Source organism: Etheostoma cragini, chromosome 1 (genome assembly GCF_013103735.1).
Source record: "Etheostoma cragini isolate CJK2018 chromosome 1, CSU_Ecrag_1.0, whole genome shotgun sequence".
Classification (NCBI taxonomy): Eukaryota; Metazoa; Chordata; class Actinopteri; order Perciformes; family Percidae; genus Etheostoma; species Etheostoma cragini.
In genome coordinates, this window is record NC_048407.1 from 33752380 (window position 1) to 33773779 (window position 21400).

Below are 21400 nucleotides of genomic sequence, written 5' to 3' on the forward strand. Positions count from 1 at the left end.
CACACACAGGAGCAGACTGTGGCACATACACACACACACACACACACGACACACACACAACGCATACACACAGAAACACACACACACACACACACAAACACACAAAACACAAAAAAATCACACACATACACACACACAAAACACAGAAACACACACACACATACAGGAGCCAACTGTAGCACAAACATAACACACACACAAAGCACACACACACACACAGGAGCAGACTGTGGCACATACACACACACACACACACACACACACACACACACTCACTCAGCTCTGCGATGCTGCCCACGCGGGTGGCGAGTAGAGCCTGCTCCAGAGTCTGCAGCTCCAGCTGGACGTAGGCGTCCTCCCGGCTCTCCAGGGGGTCCTCGGGGACCTTCGTGTACGGGCGGACGTGGGCCGGCAGCGACAGCTCACCTGAACACACACACACACATTACACACACACACACACAACAATAACATCACGTTTTATTAGGGCTGCAATTAGTCTGTTAAATGTTGAAAAATGTGGATCGGTGTTTCCCAGAGAGCCCAACATGACGTCCCCAAATGTCTCGTTCTGTCCACAAATCAAAGATGTCCATATGTACTGTCACAGAAGACACTAGAACAGAGTCACATGTCACAAGCTGACATCACAGATGAACTTGAATTGTTTGGAAATCTTTGCTGCTCTGCTCTTCATTCTGTATCTGAAATGATTGTAGTCGTTAGCCGTGCTGGTGGCATGTCAGTCGCTCCGCCATCTTGGTCCAAACTGAAATGTGTTAACAACTAACAAATCTCCGTCATCTCCGACTCAGGCAGCGGCCATGGTGTTTGGAAAAGAGCAGCTGCAGGCTACCGCTAAGCTAACTTTACCCTGTGTCTTTAGCTGCATGATACCAGCCGGTGAGCTAATGTTATCCTGTGTCTTTGGCTGCTTGTTATCAGCCGGTAAGCTATCGGTGTCCTGTGTCTTTAGCTGCAAGCTACCAGCCGGTAAGATAACTTTACACTGTGTCTTTAGCTGCAAGCTACCAGCCGGTAAGATAACTTTACCCTGTGTCTTTAGCTGCAAGCTACCAGCCGGTAAGATAACTTTATCCTGTGTCTTTAGCTGCAAGCTACCAGCCGGTAAGATAACTTTACACTGTGTCTTTAGCTGCATGCTACCAGCCGGTAAGATAACTTTACACTGTGTCTTTAGCTGCATGCTACCAGCCGGTAAGATAACTTTACACTGTATCTTTAGCTGCATGCTACCAGCCGGTAAGATAACTTTACACTGTGTCTTTAGCTGCAAGCAACCAGCCGGTAAGCTAACGTTACCCTGTGTCTTTAGCTGCATGCTGCTAGCCGGTAAGCTAACACTACCCTGTGTCTTTAGCTGCAGAATCGTCCGATTCCGGTCACCAGCTGGTCAATCGGTGCATCTCTATCAGACTGTTGTTACTTGTCTTTATGTGGCAGGAGTGAAAAAGAGTCATTCCCAAACATTTGATATCTTCTGGTTACGGAATGATAAAGAAAATTGAAAAAAATTGAAAATTAGGATGTAAAAAAACGGTACAATGCCAAAAAAACGTCTTTAAAAATATGGTGAAAAAAGCGTTTACAAACAACAAACAAAGTGTGCAAAAAAGTAGCAAACATTTTGAAAAAAACTTTAACAAATTGAAATAACGTCAAAAAAACGTCAAAAGAAACTGCAAAAACTGTGAAAACTGAAACCCATTGAAACAAAAATAGGATGTTAAAAATATCATGTTTTCCAATTGTTTTTATAGTCAAATATCTTAAAAAACAGCGCACATAGCAGCCGTTAATGGAGCATTGCTCCGAGGTTTGGGCTCCGAACGTCTGCTCCGCCCCCCCGCTGGAAGTCCCTCAACCCCCGCCAACACCTCTGGGATGAGGGTGGAGGCAGACGGGCTTTAACACCAGACCGGTTGCTGATTTGATTCATCACTCTGACCTGAGAACACACCTCAGCTGTGTTAACAAGGCGAGGGGTGGGGGGGGGATAATTGGTGCTGATTACTGTGATGTGTTCACAGACAGGAGAGAGTGGACAAGCATGTATTCATGGGACACAACGGGGGACCAGTCTGCAGCGCACAAAGAACAAATCACGAACCCCTACCTGTGTAGTCCTGACCCCACTACACACACACACACACACAGACACACACACACACACACACACACACACACTGCCCTGCTTACATCCAGAATTATGAGTGATTAAGTCATTTCCCTAAACTCTCTCTATGTGTGTACCTGTGGCTGAATAAAAACAGAAGCCAGCAACCATGTCCACAGAGTATGTTTGTGTGTGTGTGTGTGTGTGTGTGTGTGTGTGTGTGTGTGTGTGTGTGTGTGTGTGTGTGAAACATAAACAGAGGCATAGTCACCGTGCCTGAGAACAACAGCTCTTTTCTACTGTGTTGTATAATGCTGCAAGTGTATGGTTGGGACAACATAACCACAGAGGGGTGTGTGTGTGTGTGTGTGTGTGTGTGTGTGTGTGTGTGTGTGTGTGTGCGTGTGTGTGGGACTTGCAGGTCAGCCTAAACTGAGTCTGAGAGAGCAAACAGAGTCCTAATTAAGATCAAAATTGACATCTAGTAACCAAACTGAGCTTTACAGGGCAGCAAAGCTCAGCGGCTGTACACATTTTAAAGTAAAATCAGTATCTGATATCTAGGCACAAACACAGATATAGAACAGATACAAAACAGGAAGTAATGCAGGGCCGACAGTCTCGAGCCTGCAGCCACGCTCTCGGCTCGTTAGCACAGCGTAGCTTTCAGCTAAATGCTGGTGACGACATGCTCACAATGACAATAACAGACTGATGTTCATCCATGGATGTAATCAACAACTGGATCCAGAAATGGCGCCATATTCAGTCCAATGAGAGGTGCTCACCTGCGGCTAAAAGGTTTCTAAGCCTCCGAGTTTACGTCCGTGACCTGCGGCCCGGTGGATCTGCGCTGTAGTGTTTCGTTCTTTCTCGGCTCGAGGAAGGTTTTTCAAATGTAAAAAGTCCATTATTTGAGAGAACGGTTCTATGCATTGTTGATAAATCAGGCGGTTATCTTATCTAGATGAATGGATTAGATGTTTGGGCTCTAAAATGTCAAAACATGGTGAAACTGGTGGATCAGTGTTCCCCAAAAAGCCCAAGATGACGTCCTCAGATGTCTTGTTTTGTCCACAACTCAAAGACATTCAGCTCAGTGTCCCAGAGGAGAGAAGACACTAGAAAATATTCAGCTGGAACCAGAGACAAGCCGATGACTTACATATCAGAATAGATGATGTTTAACATCTGGTGTTTAACTGAAGAGACTAGCAGGCTACCACAACCCCAACGCCACGTGCTAGTCTATGGAAAACCAGACCGCTACCCCCAAGAAGCAGGACTTAAAATGCTCTTCATCTCAGACAGAAATGAAAAACAAAGCAACGACACAGCCAGGGGACAGAGAGCTATTTAAAATGGAAAACAGCGAGACTAACTCTTAAAACTCAATAGCTCCAAAACTGAAGCCACATTGCTTGGAACTCCTCATCAGACCAGACCATCATCCATAACCAGCATCGCCTTTTCTGGTCCTAACGTCCCGCTCTCATCAACAGTTAGTAGTCTTGGTGTAAAAATGGACTCCTGACTCACTTTTGAAGCCCATATAAATCACCTATGCAAGACCTCTTTCTACCACCTCCGTAAGATCTCCAAACTCCGACCCGGTCTCTCCCTCCCAGACGCCGAGAAGCTGGTTCAGGCCTTTGTCTCCTCCGGACTGGGCCATTGCAACGCACTTCTCAATGGGATCCCTAGAAAGAGTCTGCAGGGGCTTCAGTACATTAAGAACTCTGCAGCTAGGATCCTGATGAGACCACATGACCCCCGTTCTCCACCCACTACAACGGCCCCCCATCTCCACCAGGACTGAGTTCAAGGTTTCCCTCCTCACACATCAATGCAGCCATGGACATGCCCCCCCTTACCTCAAATAACTCATCAAAGCACAGCACACAACCCGCTCCCTTCGCTCCACTCACTCAAACCTCCTCCACAGTCCCAGAACCAGACCCAGGACCATGGGAGATAGGGCTTTAGGTTGCTGCCCCCCATCTGTGAAGTGCCCCCCCACCCTGACACATTGAGGGCACCTCAATCCACTGAGGGTTTTAAAACAAGGCCTTAAAACATTTCTTTTTAGCAAAGCTTTTGGTCCCTTTAGATGTTTTTTTCATCCTCTCTTCTAAGAATAGCTTTATTTTATTTTTTGTTTAATTTTTCTCTTTTTCTTTGTTTTTTACCTGTAGCACTTCGAGATTTAGTGATGAAAAGTGCATTATAAATAAAATGTATTATTATTATTATTATTATTATTATTATTATTATTATTAATAAAAACAAAGACTTGTTGTAGGCTTGGTTTGTCAAACGCTGTCCGTCAGGTAAGGCCTCACATTTCCTGGTCCTGAGGGTTTGCAGTGTGGTCGTTACACGACTAATCTGCTGATTTATGACAAAGGACTTTCTCAACAACACATGGGGAGACTTCAGTTTGTGAGGATTTATTAGTCGAGAGTTTTGAAAAGAATTCTGGGGTCATGGTGGTTTGTAATGAGAAAAGGGAGCTGGGTTCCTTTACCGGTCAGTGATGGGAGGTCAGTCCTCCGACTCCCATTTGTCCGAGTTGCAGACTCCCAACCCACTCCGGGGCACGCTGCTCATACACAGGAGTACTTCCAGATAAAGACTCATTCTCCCACAATGCACCACGGAGCACCACAGGAAGTCATGCCTGCCTGTGGCCATCAAACTTTATAACTCCTTGTACATAAATACAAATGACATAACACAGAAATAAGTACCAATCCAAACAGAAACAAATAAAAGGATTAATAATGAAGTGGTAGACTTTAAACCTCGTCAAATATGTTGACAGCAGGTATTCTTAACCAAATAATCTTGAATATATATATTCTCCTATTTGTTATCAAACCAAGAGACTCAAACTACATGTCAGTCTCAATTTGGAGTCATTTAAAACAGGGTGTTCATTTGGAAAATTTGGCTTCGGCAAATATGGAACGTCCCTCACAAAATATAGAGATTTACAATATTACCTTAATTGCTATCTTTACAATCAAAACAAAAACATGTAATAATATGGTTTCCTTCAAGTTGTATTGCATGTGTTGTTTTAAATACTATATCGTTTATAAAACCTTTCCAGAATGTATAATAAAGAAAGATTGTTGTTGAAAGATTCCTGATCTGTCTTACAAAAGCTACAATAACTATCACCAGGCATGCACTTGGAGACAAACAGGTTTGGAGGATGTGTATTATTCAATATTTACAAATGTAATTCCCCAACTTTGTTCGTGAGACAACATCTAAAGGGTTTTAAACATCTATGCCAGTTTAAATCAGTAAAATGAGAAGTCCAGAAATATTTCCGACGAGGTGTTATTTTCTTTAAATTTAGAAAGCATGTTCTAATGTGCTTATTAGTACATTTGCTGCTCATAATATCAAATAAAGAGTCAAATTAAAACCAGGAACTTCAGGAAATTCAGTACATTCAGTACATTCTGGCCAATCTGCTGTCTGCTACACACCAGTTTTTTCAACCGACCAATCAGAGGCCCTCAGGTGTTACATCCACATGTGTAGCTCATTAGCATTCAAGGGTTCTTTCAATCAGTTGATTAGGAGTTCTTTGACTCTCAGGGTAGACTTATAAAAGCTGGTGTGTAGCACACAGCACCACATCGTGCTAGTTAGGCCAGGATATACAAGCAAGTGGTTCATTTTAGCTTGTGTTGGTTAGCAGGTGTAGTTTGCTAACAGCTAGGCTAGCTTTAGACACTGCAAACATCAGTGGCTATGGCTTTTGGGGGTTTCCTCAGGTAAGTTGCAGGGTCATGGCAGTTTACAAGCTGTTGGGTGCTTTTAGTGCACCTTATGGTTTCAATTTGTTTTTAATACATTAATTTGTCTTAACAGTGTGACCTTGCTCCTGTCTGTGTGGACAACTGCAAAATGTGATATTCCCAATGGTAAGAACTAAAACATCTGGTTGAACATGTCTGTTGGTCCTTGGTGCATATATTTCAATTTGAACCCATTTGTTTGTGCAGGAGTTCATATGGAGTGTCGTGATCGTTACTTCATGATAGCTGTTGATCTCTCCTACTCTGGGAAGGAACCTGTCTTTGAGGCGGTTGGTAAGTCCTGCACAGCATTACAATCTAGGGGTCAGAAACCATGTATGATCACATTATTGAGCTACAGTGGCTATTTAACCTTATATTGTAAGGACTGACCTGGTAGGTTTTTACTTTAGTAATTGTGACAATTAAACTCATGTATTTCACTGAATATAGTGAAAATGTTGAGCAGACAAAGCTAGGGATTTGTCTTTCAGATGAGAAAGGTGTGTACCCCATCACTAAGGCGTATGCAGCACAGTGTGGCTACAGTGTCAGTGTGGTCCCTGCATTGGAACATGTGGAGCTCAGAGCCTCTTACTTCAGCTGCCACGCTGACAACAAGGTCTGTACGAAACAGTTTTGGGTAATTTATGCATACTATATGTGTAGCCTTTTTTCAGAAACTCATGTTTTCATAAATCTTATTTGACTGGATATTTCAGGAGGATAAAGTATTCACATTCAACTTCAACCTGATTGTGACCCACAAGGGAAAGGAAGTCACCTATGCTTTGAACAAAACCTGTTCTCCCCCTCTTCCCTGGTCTCCCAGAGAGGTCACCTGTGAGGTCAACTACATGGAAGTAAGCTTGGCTGCATTTTTATGTAACTTCTGCAGTTTCCAACTTTAAAGTAACCCTGATTTCTTTGTAGGTGTCTGTGAGGAGTGATGTGGCCTGTCCAACTCTCACAAAGAAGAGTGACTGGGAAGCTAGTTTCAAAAGGGTATGTTTGACATGTTTTCTGGAAAATGTGTGAAATTTGCAGTTGGATTAGATTACATTTGTGAACATACACTTAAATCGCGGTTTAATGTGCTTTGTTCAGGCCTATTCCTCAGCCACTTCAGATTGGCAGGTGATGTTTCAGAGGGAGCAGCTGGGGTTGTTTCCCATTAGCCTCAAGACGGCTAAGATGCATGGATACACATTTGACTTGACAGATGGAAGGCTTGTATTTCGTACTCCGTATGGACAACCTGACTCATACACCACGGAGGTAAACCACTGATACAGAGTTTAGTGCTTCTAGTCCATGGTATCTTGAAATTCCAGAATGGTAGCTTTCGTACTGTAAAGCTTTAGTACAAAGCAAGTTTATTTTGTATGTCTTCCCCCCCGCCCCCCCCAGGTGAATGGGGTTCCAGTAGAAGTGATCCATGCAACACTGTTGTCCCGACTAAGCTGGGTTTCAGTCGTGGTTGACCTGGTCGCTGCTTGCTCCATGCGTCAGTATTACATCTCTTATGCTGTGGCTTTCTTCCCCCCCCTTGACATACAGCAAATCTAATACTGGTGTAATCTCTCTCAGATAAAGGCTCATATGACAACAGTAGCTACATTACATGGGAAGCTTCTGAGGTGCTACATCCATGGGTGTCGCATCTAAACCAGATGCAGGTCAACATTGGAGTCAATGGTGAACTTGTGGCGCAGCCAGTTGCTGAGAAGAGGGGCTACATTGTGAAGCAGCACAACTCCACAGTTGAGATCGGCATCCCCTATAAGGCTGAAGGAGTATACAGGAAGGTCAGGAGGCAGGGCTATTTTTCATTAAACAAATCTTAAAATGTGGAGGACTTTAAATTTCCTGAGAAACTTTCTTTCAGAGCATTGTGTCTGGGAACCTCCACGAGTTCTCAATCTGTCATCTCCACTTGGAGCTGGTTTCAGTGGATGAGGATCATGGGGACACCAGACTTCGCATTCACAGGACGTTGGCCACTCCCCTGCGGCCATGCCGTATTTTCATTAAAAACCGTAAGTCTAACAGCACTTGTCGCGATGGATGAGGCTTTATGAACCAGTGTCCTTAAGATCTGAGCCCACTACATGTGCACTTAAAAGAAATTCCTAAGACGTTGTTCAATTGGTTAAGAATATACTGAATTGCAGAGTCTCATCTAGTAGGCCCAGAAAATTGACACTGGTTCACAAAGCTTGATTCAGCCATCACATGGCAGTGGCCAAGTTAAAGGAATCTGAATGGCTTTTCGTTTCAGGAACGGTCTCTGAAGAGCGCACATTCACGGTCTACCTCGGGGGCATCCCTGAAGACGTTGAGTTGGTTGCAGTTCATTTGAATGGACAGGAATTTAAAGTTCCCTTTACAAACTCAAGCAGCCACAACATCACCAAAGTAGTTGATCCCAACCACACTCATGGCTACGTTCTGAAGGTGCCTTTTGATGACCCTGTTGTCATGCAGCAGGTAAAAGGTCTTTGCATTTTTCTGGTTGTATCTCCAGATTTCATGTTTTGCACATGGAAACTTTATCCTGCTTGAAGAATTGATTTATGTTTTGGTCCTTTAGTTAATCGAAAATGCAGCAACTCGGCACAGGCTTGACATCAACTACACACTGACTGTTCTGCCTGAAAATGAGCCCTTTTACCATCTAGCATCAGTGATGGCGGTAACCGATGCCTGTAAGTCCTTTACTTTTAGACATGGTCAATCCTTCATGTGTATGAAGCAGTAACGCATTACGTTGTCTTAACAGCTCCTCCAGTCTTTGAAGCACTCTGTTCAGAGTCTGGCATCAGCTTTAAACTGGACCACCGGCCTATTCTCCCCTTGTGGGAGATCAGTATAGGCTCAGAGCTGCTGACATCAGAGCTGGCAGCCAAGTACGGCTACATCATGAGCAAAAATAGCCAGAGACTGCTGCTCGAGGTGCCGCTCTTCACTCATGGCTACAAGTACAAGGTGAGAGGAGACTGAAGCATCAACACTTTCATTTTAGTTGGACGTTTTATGCATGGACGTCAGTCAATACGTTGCATGTGTTTTTAGAACATTACTTTAAAGGACTTCGTTGGCACTTTTGAGCTCCTCATGCGGAATCGTGAAACAGAGGTCCAAATTGACACTGTCAAGATGTGTCAGTTCTCTGCTACTGAACTCATTGGTAAGGAGACTTTAGTTCCTACAAACTAAGATCCCCATATGGTTGCCACAAGTGCTAAAACTCAGTTCTCTGCAGTGTGTTCAGCTGATGGCAGGATAACTGTGGTGGCTGACTTGTCTCTGGCGATTGTGAGTGAAGGAGTTCCTGCTAGAATCAACCTGGTAGACAAGAACTGTAGACCCAAAGAGATGGACGGCACCAGGGCTCTGTTCTCTTTTCCAATCAACAGCTGTGGATCCACAATCAAAGTACTGTTGCTTACTAATGTAACTGAAGTCATTCACAATTGTATATCTGGTGATATGAGCACCCAAATGTTATGCTTGGTTTCTCCAGATTGGCAAAGAGTCTGTGACTTACAAAAATGAGATCTTCTTCAACAAGGAGTTGAATGTGCCAACTGTCTCCAGCAATGATTTTGACAGGTAGATTTTCAACCAAACTATTTTGGCTAATACAACTCCCTCCACTTAATGTAAACATATCCCTATTTTCACCTGCAGGGTCAAAATCCAGTGTACATATGCTCTGGCTGGACTACTCTCAGTATACAGGTTTCAGTCTGACACAGCTGGTGTCGGCCGTATTGTGCATTCTGCACACTCCACTGAAGGTTGGTTGAACTGAAATGCATCCTTAATATATATCTATATCGCTCATACCAACATCTGTCTGGTCTCTCTAGGTCTACTGGGTCCCACAATCCAGCCCACAACAGTGCTTCAAACATTAGCCACTCAAAGAAATGTTTCAACTGAACCTGCTTCCCAGCCTTCTGCTCAGCATAATGTATCCAGCTTGCCAAACAATGTCTCAAGCACCGTTGCTAGCGTTCCAGGCACCATCTCTAGCAACATGTCTACCGTTCCAAGCGCAGTTAGCATTCCAGGCACTGGATCAAGCAACAGCTCTAGCATTACAGGCTCCATAACTAGCATTCCAGGCACAGTTGCTAGCAACAGCTCTAGAATTCTAGGCGCTGTTGCTAGCATCTCAAGCACTGTCACTCCAGTTTCAGGACCTGGATCAATCACTGCCACCAGCAACATCTCCAGCATTCCAGGCACAATCACTAGCATGCCAGGCACTGTTGCTAGATTTGCTGGCACAGTTGCTAGCATTCCAGGCACTGTCTCAAGCACCATCACTAACAGAATCTCTAGCATTCCAGGCTCAGTCTTGAGCAACCGTAGCATTCTGGCCACTATCTCTAGCAACAGCTCTAGTTTTCCAGGCACAGCCTCGAGCAATATCTCTAGCATGCCAGGCATCGTTGCTAGCCATCAAGGCACAGGCTTGAGCGCAGTTGCTAGCGTTCCAGGCACTGTCATTAGCATCCCAAGCGTTCCAGGCACTGGATCAAGCAACGGCTCTAGCATTCCAGGCACTGTCATTAGCATCTCAAGCGTTCCAGGCACTGGATCAAGCAACGGCTCTAGCATTCCAGGTACAGTCGCTAGCATTCCAGCCACTGTCTCCAAGAAAATAACTCTGAAGCCCACTACAGTGCTTCCAACACCAGTGGCCACTAACAGATGCACCCGCAGATGTTTTGCAATGCAACCTGCTTTCCAGCCTTCTGTTGAGTCCAAAGCCTCCAGCAACCCAAACAATGTCTCAAAGGAAGTAACCATTAAGCCCACTACAGCGCTTCAAACTCCAGTGGCCACAACTAGATGCACCCGAAGATGCTTTTCAATGCAACCTGCTTTCCGGCCTTCTCCTCAGTACATCAAAGTATCTGGCACTCCAAACGATGTCTCAAAGAAAGTATCCAGCTTTCAAACCACTGTCTCACAGCAAGTATCCAACTTTTTAAACGACGTCTCAAAGAAATTATCTGACTTTTTAAATGATGTCTCAATGACAGCATCCAGCTTTTTAAATGATATCTCGACGACTGCATCTGGGCTTTGTAAATGATACAAGAGGTAAGTTTGTTGCTCTGAACTCTGTCATTATTTCTTTACCTGAAGTTTTGGTAATTAATCTTGTGTCATTCTGTGTTTTTTTTTTTTTTTTTCTCAACAGGAGCCAGAGGGTCATCAACACTAAAGTGGTGCCATGATTTGGGATAGTTTTAAATGTGAACTTCAATAAATTTGTATCTGAAATGCTCTTGACTGGTCATTGAGACTATATGAAAACGTATGTACCTAAAATTGCTTAAAGAACTGTTGCAAACTTGATATAGCGCAGGATCCTTGAGCTGATAGCTTGAACCTAGCCTGAGGGTTTGAGACTAAACTACTCAATGTAAACATTAAGTGGTGTGTCTATGGTTAGTCTTTACATGGTTACAAAGGACATTTCCTGACCGCTATGCCAAGTAAAACAATAGTTAAAATGTTTGACTTCTTTAGTTTTGCATCGGGTGATAAGAACAGTCGGAGCCCTGAGGCTGTGCCGCAGGTCTTGAAGAAGCTGCAAGGTAACTGGGAGCTGCAACTTGCTAAAGGACTAGTCAAAACCTTTTTTAATCATTGGCAAATGTGAGTGACTAAGTGTTAAAGGTTCTTAAACCAAACTTGTAAGCTGTTACAGGCTAAAACTGGGCAGAGCTTATCTTGACAAGTTAGCTGAGCAGCTTAATTTTGTACGGCTGAAAGCTTGAGTTTGGCTTAAGCCTGAATATTACAATCTGAGAAGAAATCAAAGCAGGCGATAACATTTGTTTATCAAATGGTCACTGTCCAATATTCTGACAGCTGGCTTAACATATCTGGAGCCAAGACATGTTTAACAATAGGGATTGACTTTACAGTCACTGTTTCATAGAGCTGGAGAAGACTTTGGGACATTGAGCACTTTAATGCAGACAGATCAGGTAACATGTCAAGGTTGGGGTAAGGAGCTAGGGAAAGCAATATGTCAACGGGTCCCCACCAAGACAGTACCACTAAATGCATGTGTGTTTTGCAGGATAGGTTGGGACAGCTACATGGGCTGTTGAGCCTTGTGCCCTGCAGCCAGAGTGCGACTGAGAGCTCCTTTGTGTCGTCTGCGCGGGTCAGAGGTTAACACTCCCTGCTTTCCTTTAGCCGCGTCTTCCTGTTCATTCTCATGGGAGAGGGGCTGGAAGCCTGTATATCCCAGCATGCAATGGGCCCGAGGCAGAGAAACACTGTCTTCACTGGGGGCTTTCTTGTGAAATCGTATGTTTCTCACCCTACACGCAGGGCGGCAACTAACCATGATTATTATTTCAATCCAATAATCTGTAGATTTGTTTGCAGGAAAGTGGAAAATATTCACATTTAAGAAGCTGCAATCAGAGAAGTTTTACAGTTTCTTTCAAAATTTAAATCAACGAAGCGATCACCAAAATCTAACTAATCTCTTAATGTTTGCAGGGTGATGCAAACAGAAGACATTTTAGTTATACACAGTGGGGTTAAAAAGGTTTGGGCACCCCAGGTAGAAATGTGTATTAATGTGCATAAAGAAGCCAAGAATCTAACTTTTTGTGACTTATTATCTGCTTCTGACTGGCTAGTAGTCCTTACCTAGGTACTGTCAGGGCCCTCATACTCTGCTTCTGACTGGCTAGTAGTCCTTATCTAGGTACTGTCAGGGCCCTCATACTCTGCTCCTGACTGGCTAGTAGTCCTTACCTAGGTACTGCACATGTGCGACTCCCATCAAAGATTAAAAAGAAGTGCGAAGCCTTCCTCTGGAGCTAAAACAGAGCTCAACACACAGGGGGAAAAGAGGAGCTGCAGCAATGTGCAGCACAACAACAATAGTTTTCTGAAAATGAAACTACATAAACATATTCTGATATAACCTCTAAATACAATTATGGACCTGAAAATGAGCGTAATAAGAGCACTTTAACGGTTTTACAGTGGGGCTCGAAAGGTTTGGGAGCGCAAACTTTTGCAGACGCCATTTTGTTGTTTACTGTTATTTTGAAAGTGTAAATGATGAAATCAAATCTAACTTCTGGTGATATATTATACAAATGTCTCATCTGGCATCTGATGCCTTTTGGAGATTTTTCCCTCTTTTCTTGGCTTCTTTATGCACATTAATAGCCTACAAGTTCTTCCCTGGGGGGCCCAAACCTTCGAGCCCCCCCTGCAGAGCAGGAGGTGTGTTCATGTGAACCTCCTAGTGAGGATCTCAGGGAGCGTCTAACGTTCATCAGAGACCATCTCCCAGTTCCACCCGTTATTACCCCGATCCCCCGTTTCCTGTCTGAGGGGCTTTCCCATCATGCTCTCTCTCTCTCTCTCTCTCTCTCTCTCTCTCTCTCTCTCTCTCTCTCTACGGTGTCGGGAGACTTCTTCAACTGCCGGAAACTATCTATTATGTTTGTCTAGACTACTGTTATCTATGTTGTATTTGTCCCTAGTTAATTAGAAAAGGGATACATGAACATATAAAAAAGGAAATGAACAGGAAACTAACGTTGACATCCCAGACATGTGATGTGCAGAGATGTATGAATGTGTAAACCGTTCAGGAGATGTAGTTAGTGCAAAGCAGAGGTGAACAGTGGATGTTAATTTATTAGTGCAAGGGGTTGGTTGGGGGGGTATCCAAAGCGAGGGGCTAAAGGGTATGTTAGGGATGTATCAGTATGGAAATGTAAAATCACGGTTACAATGACCAACATAACCACAGTTATTACTGAAGTATTTTTAAAAGTGAGTAAACGTCTTTAGCAACAACTTTTTTGCTGCACGTTCTGCAGGCAGGAGACATCTTCGTCCCTTTTTCAGACTTTTCTTTAGTTTTCACTACCACCACTTTACTAGTTTTACACCACCTTTTGGAATTCATGCACAATAACCCGAATTTATGTAGAATTATACCTAATATTTGATTTAAAAAAGAAGAAGAAATTACTTGGGATAAGAAATTATGAATTATTTTGACTAATATTTAAGATCAGAGGAATGAAAGTTATCAGTTGTATTTATAAAGAGTGTTGGAAGGAATCCATTTTTTGTGGTAATTTGGTGAAAAAGAAACTAATATTTCAGATATAGACATTTTTTAAAGGGTCAGATTTGACCCGAGGACAACAGGAGGGTCAACCATAACTTTTGGTTTTAGAAGATGAAGTGCTTAAACTCACCATTGGCATTTTTGCCACAAATCAGATGCTCGTAGACCTGCAGCAGTCCCCACAGCTCGGCGTCGTTGTCGACGACTCCCTCCAGCAGCTCCGGGGTCACCGGGCCGCAGGTGACCCCGCCGCCCCGTTCCGCTTCCTCCTCCGCGGTCACCGGGCCGCAGGTGACCCCGCCGCCCCGTTCCGCTTCCTCCTCCGCGGTCACCGGGCCGCAGGTGACCCCGTCGCCCCGTTCCGCTTCCTCCTCCGCGGTCACCGGGCCGCAGGTGACCCCGCCGCCCCGTTCTCCTCCCTCCTCCACGGTCACCGGGCCGCAGGTGACCCCGCCGCCCCGTTCTCCTCCCTCCGCCCATTCCGCTCCCTCCTCCGCGGCCAGCCTCGCCGCGTGCATCGCCCGTCCGACCACCTCCTCAATCAAAGTCTCCACACAGGCTGCCAAGCACACGGCGGCGTACTCGTGCACGCGCACCGACACGCGTGTTTCCACCATCCACCTGAAGAAGCGACCCACGGACAGCGTCAACCCGCAGCGCGCGGACTTGCCCAGCTGCCGAGCGGTGTCCCCGGAGCTCATGCAGTGCAGGGACACCGCCTTCACCGCGGAGGAGATGCACTTCTCGGCCAGGCTCCAGCTGAGCACGAGCCTCGCCGCGCTCTGGACCTCCAGGCGCGTGCACCGCCTGTGGAGCTCACTCAGCCGCTGCGCCTCCCGGGAGATTCGAACCAAAGCCCTCCGGAGCAGACCGGACAGCCTGCGGGCGGCGTCCGCGGTGAACGCGGCGTCCGAATCGGTGACCCTACGCACGACTTCCCGCAGCTCGTGCTCGGTCCAGGGATAGTCCTCCAGGTCGGGCAGGCAGGGACACCTGACCAGGATGTCCCCCGCATCCTCCGGCAGCGTGCTCACCGTGTCCCAGCTGCCGTTTCTGCTGTACAGAGAATCCCCGGCAGGCTGCCACCAGGCACCCCGGTGAGGAGTCCCCGTGTGCGGCTGAGACTGCCTCGACCTGCCGGAGGAGGACAGGCTGAGGGACGGGCAGGGTTCCCCAGTCACATAGCCCGGATCAAGGTTCAGGTCCTCCTCGGTTTTCACCCAAAGACTGCTGGACATGTTGAAGATGGAGAAGATTTACGCAACTCTTACTTTACGCACAGTTAAAAACAGAGCGACAGTTTTATCTCCAGCTTTAAAAGTCCAACTGCCCCACCAGACAGCTGCACGAGACTGTCCTGCTGTGCCACAACTAACCCAAACATGAAGGGAAGGACAATATGGTAGTAACCATAGCCATAACACAGGTGAGTTTACTACTGGACTACAGCGCCCCCCTGGGGCCAGAATAATGACTAACAGTCAACCTGTGTGTTGTCTTCCAGTCAAATTAAAAATCAACACTTTTGTTGACGCTTTTCATCGATGTTTTTATATTTTTCTTACGTTTTTGTCCCTTTTTCAACAGTTTTGACAGTTTTTTCAATGTTTCTCACTTTATTTTTTTTTTTTACGTCTAACACTATGTAACACTTACTTATTAACTTTAGTTTTATTTTACAGTTATTTTTGGAATTAATGGTCAATAAACCTCATTTATAGGAAATTATACCTAATGTTTGAGTTAGAAAAGCAGAAATTAGGAATTATTGAGACTAAAATTAAAGGAATGGATGTTGATGATAATCACAGACTGGAATATGTCAACTTTTACTCAATACTATTTCAACAACACTTCCATTTGTTTTACAATGCTATAAAATTGAATAAGACGCCCCAAAATGAATGAAAGTAGAGATTTGTACTTGGCAAAGAGCGTTGGGTGGAATCAATCATGTTATTTTGGGGAATTAAAAACAACATTGATATAGGACAACATGGGGACAACATGAGGACAACATGAGGACAACATGGGGACAACATGAAGACAACATGGGGACAACATGGGGACAACATGAGGACAACATGGGGACAACATGAAGACAACATGAAGACAACATGAGGACAACATGAGGGCAACATGAGGGCAACATGGGGACAACATGAGGACAACATGAGGACAACATGGGGACAACATGAGGACAACATGAGGACAACATGGGGACAACATGAGGACAACATGAGGGCAACATGAGGACAACATGAGGACAACATGAGAGTTAAATAAAAGTATGTGAGAGACAAAAACACAAAGAAAAGTTAAAAACATCGATCAAATGTGTCAATAATAGAGTTCATTTTCAATTTTGACAACAAAACGACACAAGGGTTAATCAAAGTTCAAATATGTTTGACTCTATTATTTGCATGTCTCATATTTCTCACTGACAGTTCCTCAGCCATCATAGAACAGGGCTGTGGGACTCAAGTTCGGTCTTGGACTGGAGTCTGGACTCAAGACCGTTTTTCTGTGGTCTCTGACTCGCTAGTATTTGGACTCGGTCTCGGCCACTGGTCTTGCCCAATATGGCTTTTGGTCTTTTTGTCTGGACCGAGTCCAGGTGTCTTTATGATGTTGATAATAGTATTGTTGGGAAAGTGAAACCCAAAGTGATTGTCTTGATACACCTTTTTTCTGTCCTGGACTCGGTCTTGTCTTGGACTCGAACCTCTTTGGACTTGGTCTGGTCTTGGAAACAAACCTCTTTGGACTCGGTCTGGATTTGGACTCAAACCTCTTGGGACTCGGCCTTGACTTAGACTTAAACCTCTTTGGACTTGGTCTTGACTTGGACTCGAGTAGTCCTGGTCTTGGACTCGACTAAGGTGGTCTTGACTACAGCCCTGTCATAGAGTTTAGCAAATCAAGCAAAACAACGATTACTTTTTCACAGCCTGCTTCTCTCTCTTTCTGGGAAATCTCCCGAATTCTTCTTGGAGTGTCGCATGATTACAGTTTTTCTGGATCTGGTCCGAGGACCTGGAGTTGGACACGTGATCAAGAGAAGGTCCCATGTGATTGGGAGTTTCCCCCCTGCTAACACACTGTCTATGTGTAAATAAACGTCTCCTTTCTTCAGATAATCACTCCCACGCGTCTCCGAATACTAAGAGACAGAGACAGGAAACAGGAAGTTGTGGAAGATAAACGTTGTTTCAGCTCCAGGGTTTTATCAATTCCTTTAAACGCCCCAAAAAGTGCTTTCAATGTGCAACAAATCTGTAGTTTCACCTCCACAAGCTGTCCTGGAATACTAATCAGTGTCTTCATATAACTTCATCTCAATTAAAGAGCACAACCACCTGCAAATGGGTTCAAGCTGCTCCTTTATACACAATTATTCAAAACAAATAGCTGGGATTTCAACATTAAAATACAGTCAGATGTCATTAAAAGCCAGAACATATTCACATATTTCAAAATAATGGCATCAAAATGGCGTTATTTTAGACATTTTTGAATCTGATTTAATTGTAATTTGGAATAAATCTCCATGTCCAGAAGTCTTTCTTCTGCATTTCTGCTCCTCTGGGGTAGATCTAGATGTTCATGCTGGTCCTAAAGCGACCACATGATGTCAGCCTTTCCCTACTTCTAATCCCAGAAATAAACCCCCGGATCTGAAACCTGGTTCTTACCTACTGGTTCTACAGTACTACACAAACACAAAGCTATTATAATCTGACACAGTCTAAATCCAGATGCTCCTCTGTAGGATTAAAACACAAAAGGGGCTATTTCCACCGTTCAAGGAGTCTTAAAGGGTCCCTTTATTTCCACCTGGACCCTGTTTCCCCATGTCTTTATGTCTGAGTGACTGACGGGAACAACAGGCTTTGACATTGGTCGAGTATTCATTGGGAAAGTTATAACCTGCAGCCACAGACCTGCAACCACAGACCTGCAACCATAGACCTGCAGCCACAGACCTGCAGCCACAGACCTGCAACCACAGACCTGCAACCATAGACCTGCAGCCACAGACCTGCAGCCACAGACCTGCAGCCATAGACCTGCAGCCACAGACCTGCAGCCACAGACCTGCAACCACAGACCTGCAACCACAGATCTGCAGCCACAGACCTGCAACCACAGACCCGCAACCATAGACCTGCAGCCACAGACCTGCAGTCATAGACCTGCAGCCACAGACCTGCAACCACAGACCTGCAGCCACAGACCTGCAGCCACAGACCTGCAGCCACAGACCTGCAGTCATAGACCTACAGCCATAGACCTGCAGCCACAGACCTGCAGTCATAGACCTACAGCCATAGACCTGCAGCCAAAGACCTGCAACCACAGACCTGCAGCCACAGACCTGCAGCCACAGACCTGCAGTCATAGATCTACAGCCACAGACCTGCAGCCACAGACCTGCAGCCAGACTACAGCCACAGACTGCACCCACAGACTTGCAGCCAGACTACAGCCACAGACCTGCAGCCACAGACCTGCAGCCATAGACCTACAGCCACAGACCTGCAGCCACAGACCTGCAGACAGACTACAGCCATAGACCTGCAGCCACAGACCTGCAGCCAGACTACAGCCACAGACCTGCAACCACAGATCTGCAGCCGAACCTATAGCCACAGACTGCAGCCACAGACTGCAGCCACAGACTACAGCCACAGACTGCAGCCACAGACTACAGCCACAGACTACTGCCACAGACCTGCAATTTTTGTGGAAAGACAACACAAGGGTTAAATAAGATGTAGGGAGGGGTATGACTGGAGGAGGAATATATAAGTATTTATATGTTAAGTACTGGGCAGTAGTTTCTTTTATTTATGACATTAGGTTTTTAAGGGAAGTCCAGCATCCTCCTTTTTACTGTATTCTATTTATTGATGTGGGTATGTCATGTGCTAGATAAATGGTGTTGTAGTGGATTATGTGTCCATATGCCTGTAATGTACAACCATTTGCCTCTCGGGGACATTAAAGTTTTCTGAGTCCACTGAAAATGCTTTTTTTGCCACTGACAGGCTCTTATTATTCTAAGTGGCCAACAACATTATGGAAAGGGTCCCATCGGAGTTAGACCTTTAAAACCTCTGAGACCTCTCTGTTTAACCAGAAACAGCTCGGAAGTCCCTAGCGCTATACCCACCAGACTCCATTTTAAAAAGCATTACTTTTAGCGTGTAGAGAGCAGACATATTTGCATTTTTCAATCGATAAACTATGTATTTATTTCAACCAACACAAGAGTTGTGATGGTTGGGAGAGTAGAAAGACGATCTTGCTTAATACTGGACCAACGTCAGAGATAGACTGTTCCCGAGCGCCTGGGTAGCTCACCTGGTAGACCAGGCGCCCATAGAGGTTTACCCCTAGAAGCAGTGGCCGCAGGTCGAAGTCAAACCTGCGTGCACAAGTTCGACTCCGACCTGCGGCCCTTTGCTGCATGTCGATCCCATTGTCTCTAGGGTCAAGGTTGAAAAAACAGTAGAAACCCTTTAATGGAAGTGCACCAAATATTCCAGTAATTCTTGAAAAGTATGAGCACAAAAGCAGCAAAAGGACCATAAATTACACTTATTTAAAATGAGCTCAACAGGTTTCAACGTGTACAATCATAACAGTGAGCCAGCTCACCGCGTCACAGGTTTCCTGTTCAGTCCCAACCCCGAAATAAGTTGCTTTTTGTCCTCCTTTGTGTTGTGTTGTCCACATCAACAACGGCCTGCAGCAGTACTGAAGCTGGTCCAAACGAGGGATCAAGACATTAGTACAAAAAATAGAAGAACTCGTTCCACAGCGAGCAAAAACCTTCAAACTAAGACCCAATGAGTGACATAATGTTATAAACGTTACAAAACTACAAAAAAAAGCTTTCTTTGATTGTAAAGGGTGATGCCTTGGAGACGTCTGCATGTGTCTCGGTCCTTTCGTCCTGCGACAGAAGAACTCCGTCAGGCGATTGGGACCGGAAACAGAGCGGAAGGTGTCTGCATGTCATCTGTGTCTCCTCGTCGTCCCGCGTCTCCTGTGAGACGTGAGCTGTGAGCACAATTGCTCAAAATGCAAATAAGTCTTTTTTGAGACATGTCTCTCTGTCTGGGCGTCTTCCGTTGTCTCCGCAGGACGTTCCACGGCTCGTCCTAACTGTTGTCGGCCATTTCCTTCACGAGTTCCTGATAAATTAAATCCAGAAAGTCTCTCGTCTCCTGCAAAATATTACAAAAAGAGGAAATACTGGGGGACATGGACTACAACTTCTTCTTCTGCGTTTTGTGGCGGGTTGCAACCATAAATCGACCTACAACTTAATCGCTATTCATTATTCATTCAGCAAATAATTCATCAGCGTTTATCGGATAAGCCGAATATCATCAAGATAAAATCAGATAAGACCAAACGGATTCCCTTTGAGTCAAATTTCATGAAATTCCATCAAATTTTACTCTTTCCAGAAGACATTTTTAATTCAATGTCACTCAGTTTGGATAAAAAGGAGTGGGTGGAAACAGAGCTACTGTAAAAAAAACTTAGCCTCTGTAGACAGCCCAGGCTCCACAAACACCAAAAAAAAAGAACCTGCACCCCCAAACATAACAAACAGCGTTCCAGCCAATACCCGACAAGAAGGATTTGGGGATGGGGGGGGGGGGTTAGTGCAAGGAAGCATGGAAGGGGGGGTGGGGGGCAGGAAAAGGAGGAGGGAGGGGGGTGCTAGCCTCGTTTTGTTTGAAAATACTTTGAACGTCAAGAAGAAGTAACGTCACCCACCATCGCTTAGAGCTCCTTTAATATTGCTCCTAATACAGAGAACATCGTTTAAAGCAACTATTGCTCGGCTAATCTGACAAAGCATACTCTGATAGTTCTTCAACAAAATATTACAGTTACGTCATCCACCAAACAGTTAGAACCAGGGCTGTGGTCAAGACCACCTTAGTCGAGTCAAAGACAAGTCCAAGACCAGGACTAGTCGAGTCCAAGACAAGTCCAAGACCAGGACTAGTCGAGTCCAAGACAAGTCCAAGACCAGGACTAGTCGAGTCCAAGGCAAGACTGAATCCAAAAAGGTTTGAGTCCGAGTCAAGACCGAGTCCAAAAAGGTTTGAGTTCAAGTCAAGACCGAGTCCAAAAAGGTTTGAGTCCAAGTCAAGACCTAGTCCAAAAGGGTTTGAGTCCAAGTCAAGACCAAGTCCAAAAGGGTTTGAGTCCAAGTCAAGACCTAGTCCGAAAAGGTTTGAGTCCAAGACAAGACCGAGTCCAAAAAGG

At 45.0% G+C, this 21400-nt stretch overlaps 1 protein-coding gene and 1 long non-coding RNA gene across 3 annotated transcripts in view; both read right to left on the reverse strand.

Moving 5' to 3' along the window:
• The window catches only part of LOC117955581 (ankyrin repeat and BTB/POZ domain-containing protein 2-like), a 36623-nt gene extending 21192 nt beyond the window's left edge, over positions 1 to 15431 (reverse strand). Inside the window, exons 1-3 of the mRNA XM_034890201.1 lie at positions 14582 to 15431; positions 14232 to 14332; positions 277 to 426 (exon numbers count right to left, since the gene is read on the reverse strand). Of these exons, the coding sequence (XP_034746092.1) occupies positions 277 to 426; positions 14232 to 14332; positions 14582 to 15339 (1009 nt within the window). The 5' untranslated portion in view covers positions 15340 to 15431. The remainder of the gene's footprint in view (positions 1 to 276; positions 427 to 14231; positions 14333 to 14581) is intronic.
• On the reverse strand, positions 795 to 1385 carry LOC117942004. Of its 2 annotated transcripts, none has more exons than XR_004656039.1 (2): positions 1369 to 1385; positions 795 to 919 (listed from the first exon to the last, which is right to left on the reverse strand). It is a non-coding gene; the product is annotated as an uncharacterized LOC117942004 (long non-coding RNA). The 2 variants fall into 2 exon arrangements; XR_004656037.1 differs by lacking the exon at positions 1369 to 1385 and adding an exon at positions 1009 to 1182.
• Positions 15432 to 21400: the final 5969 nt, after the last annotated feature.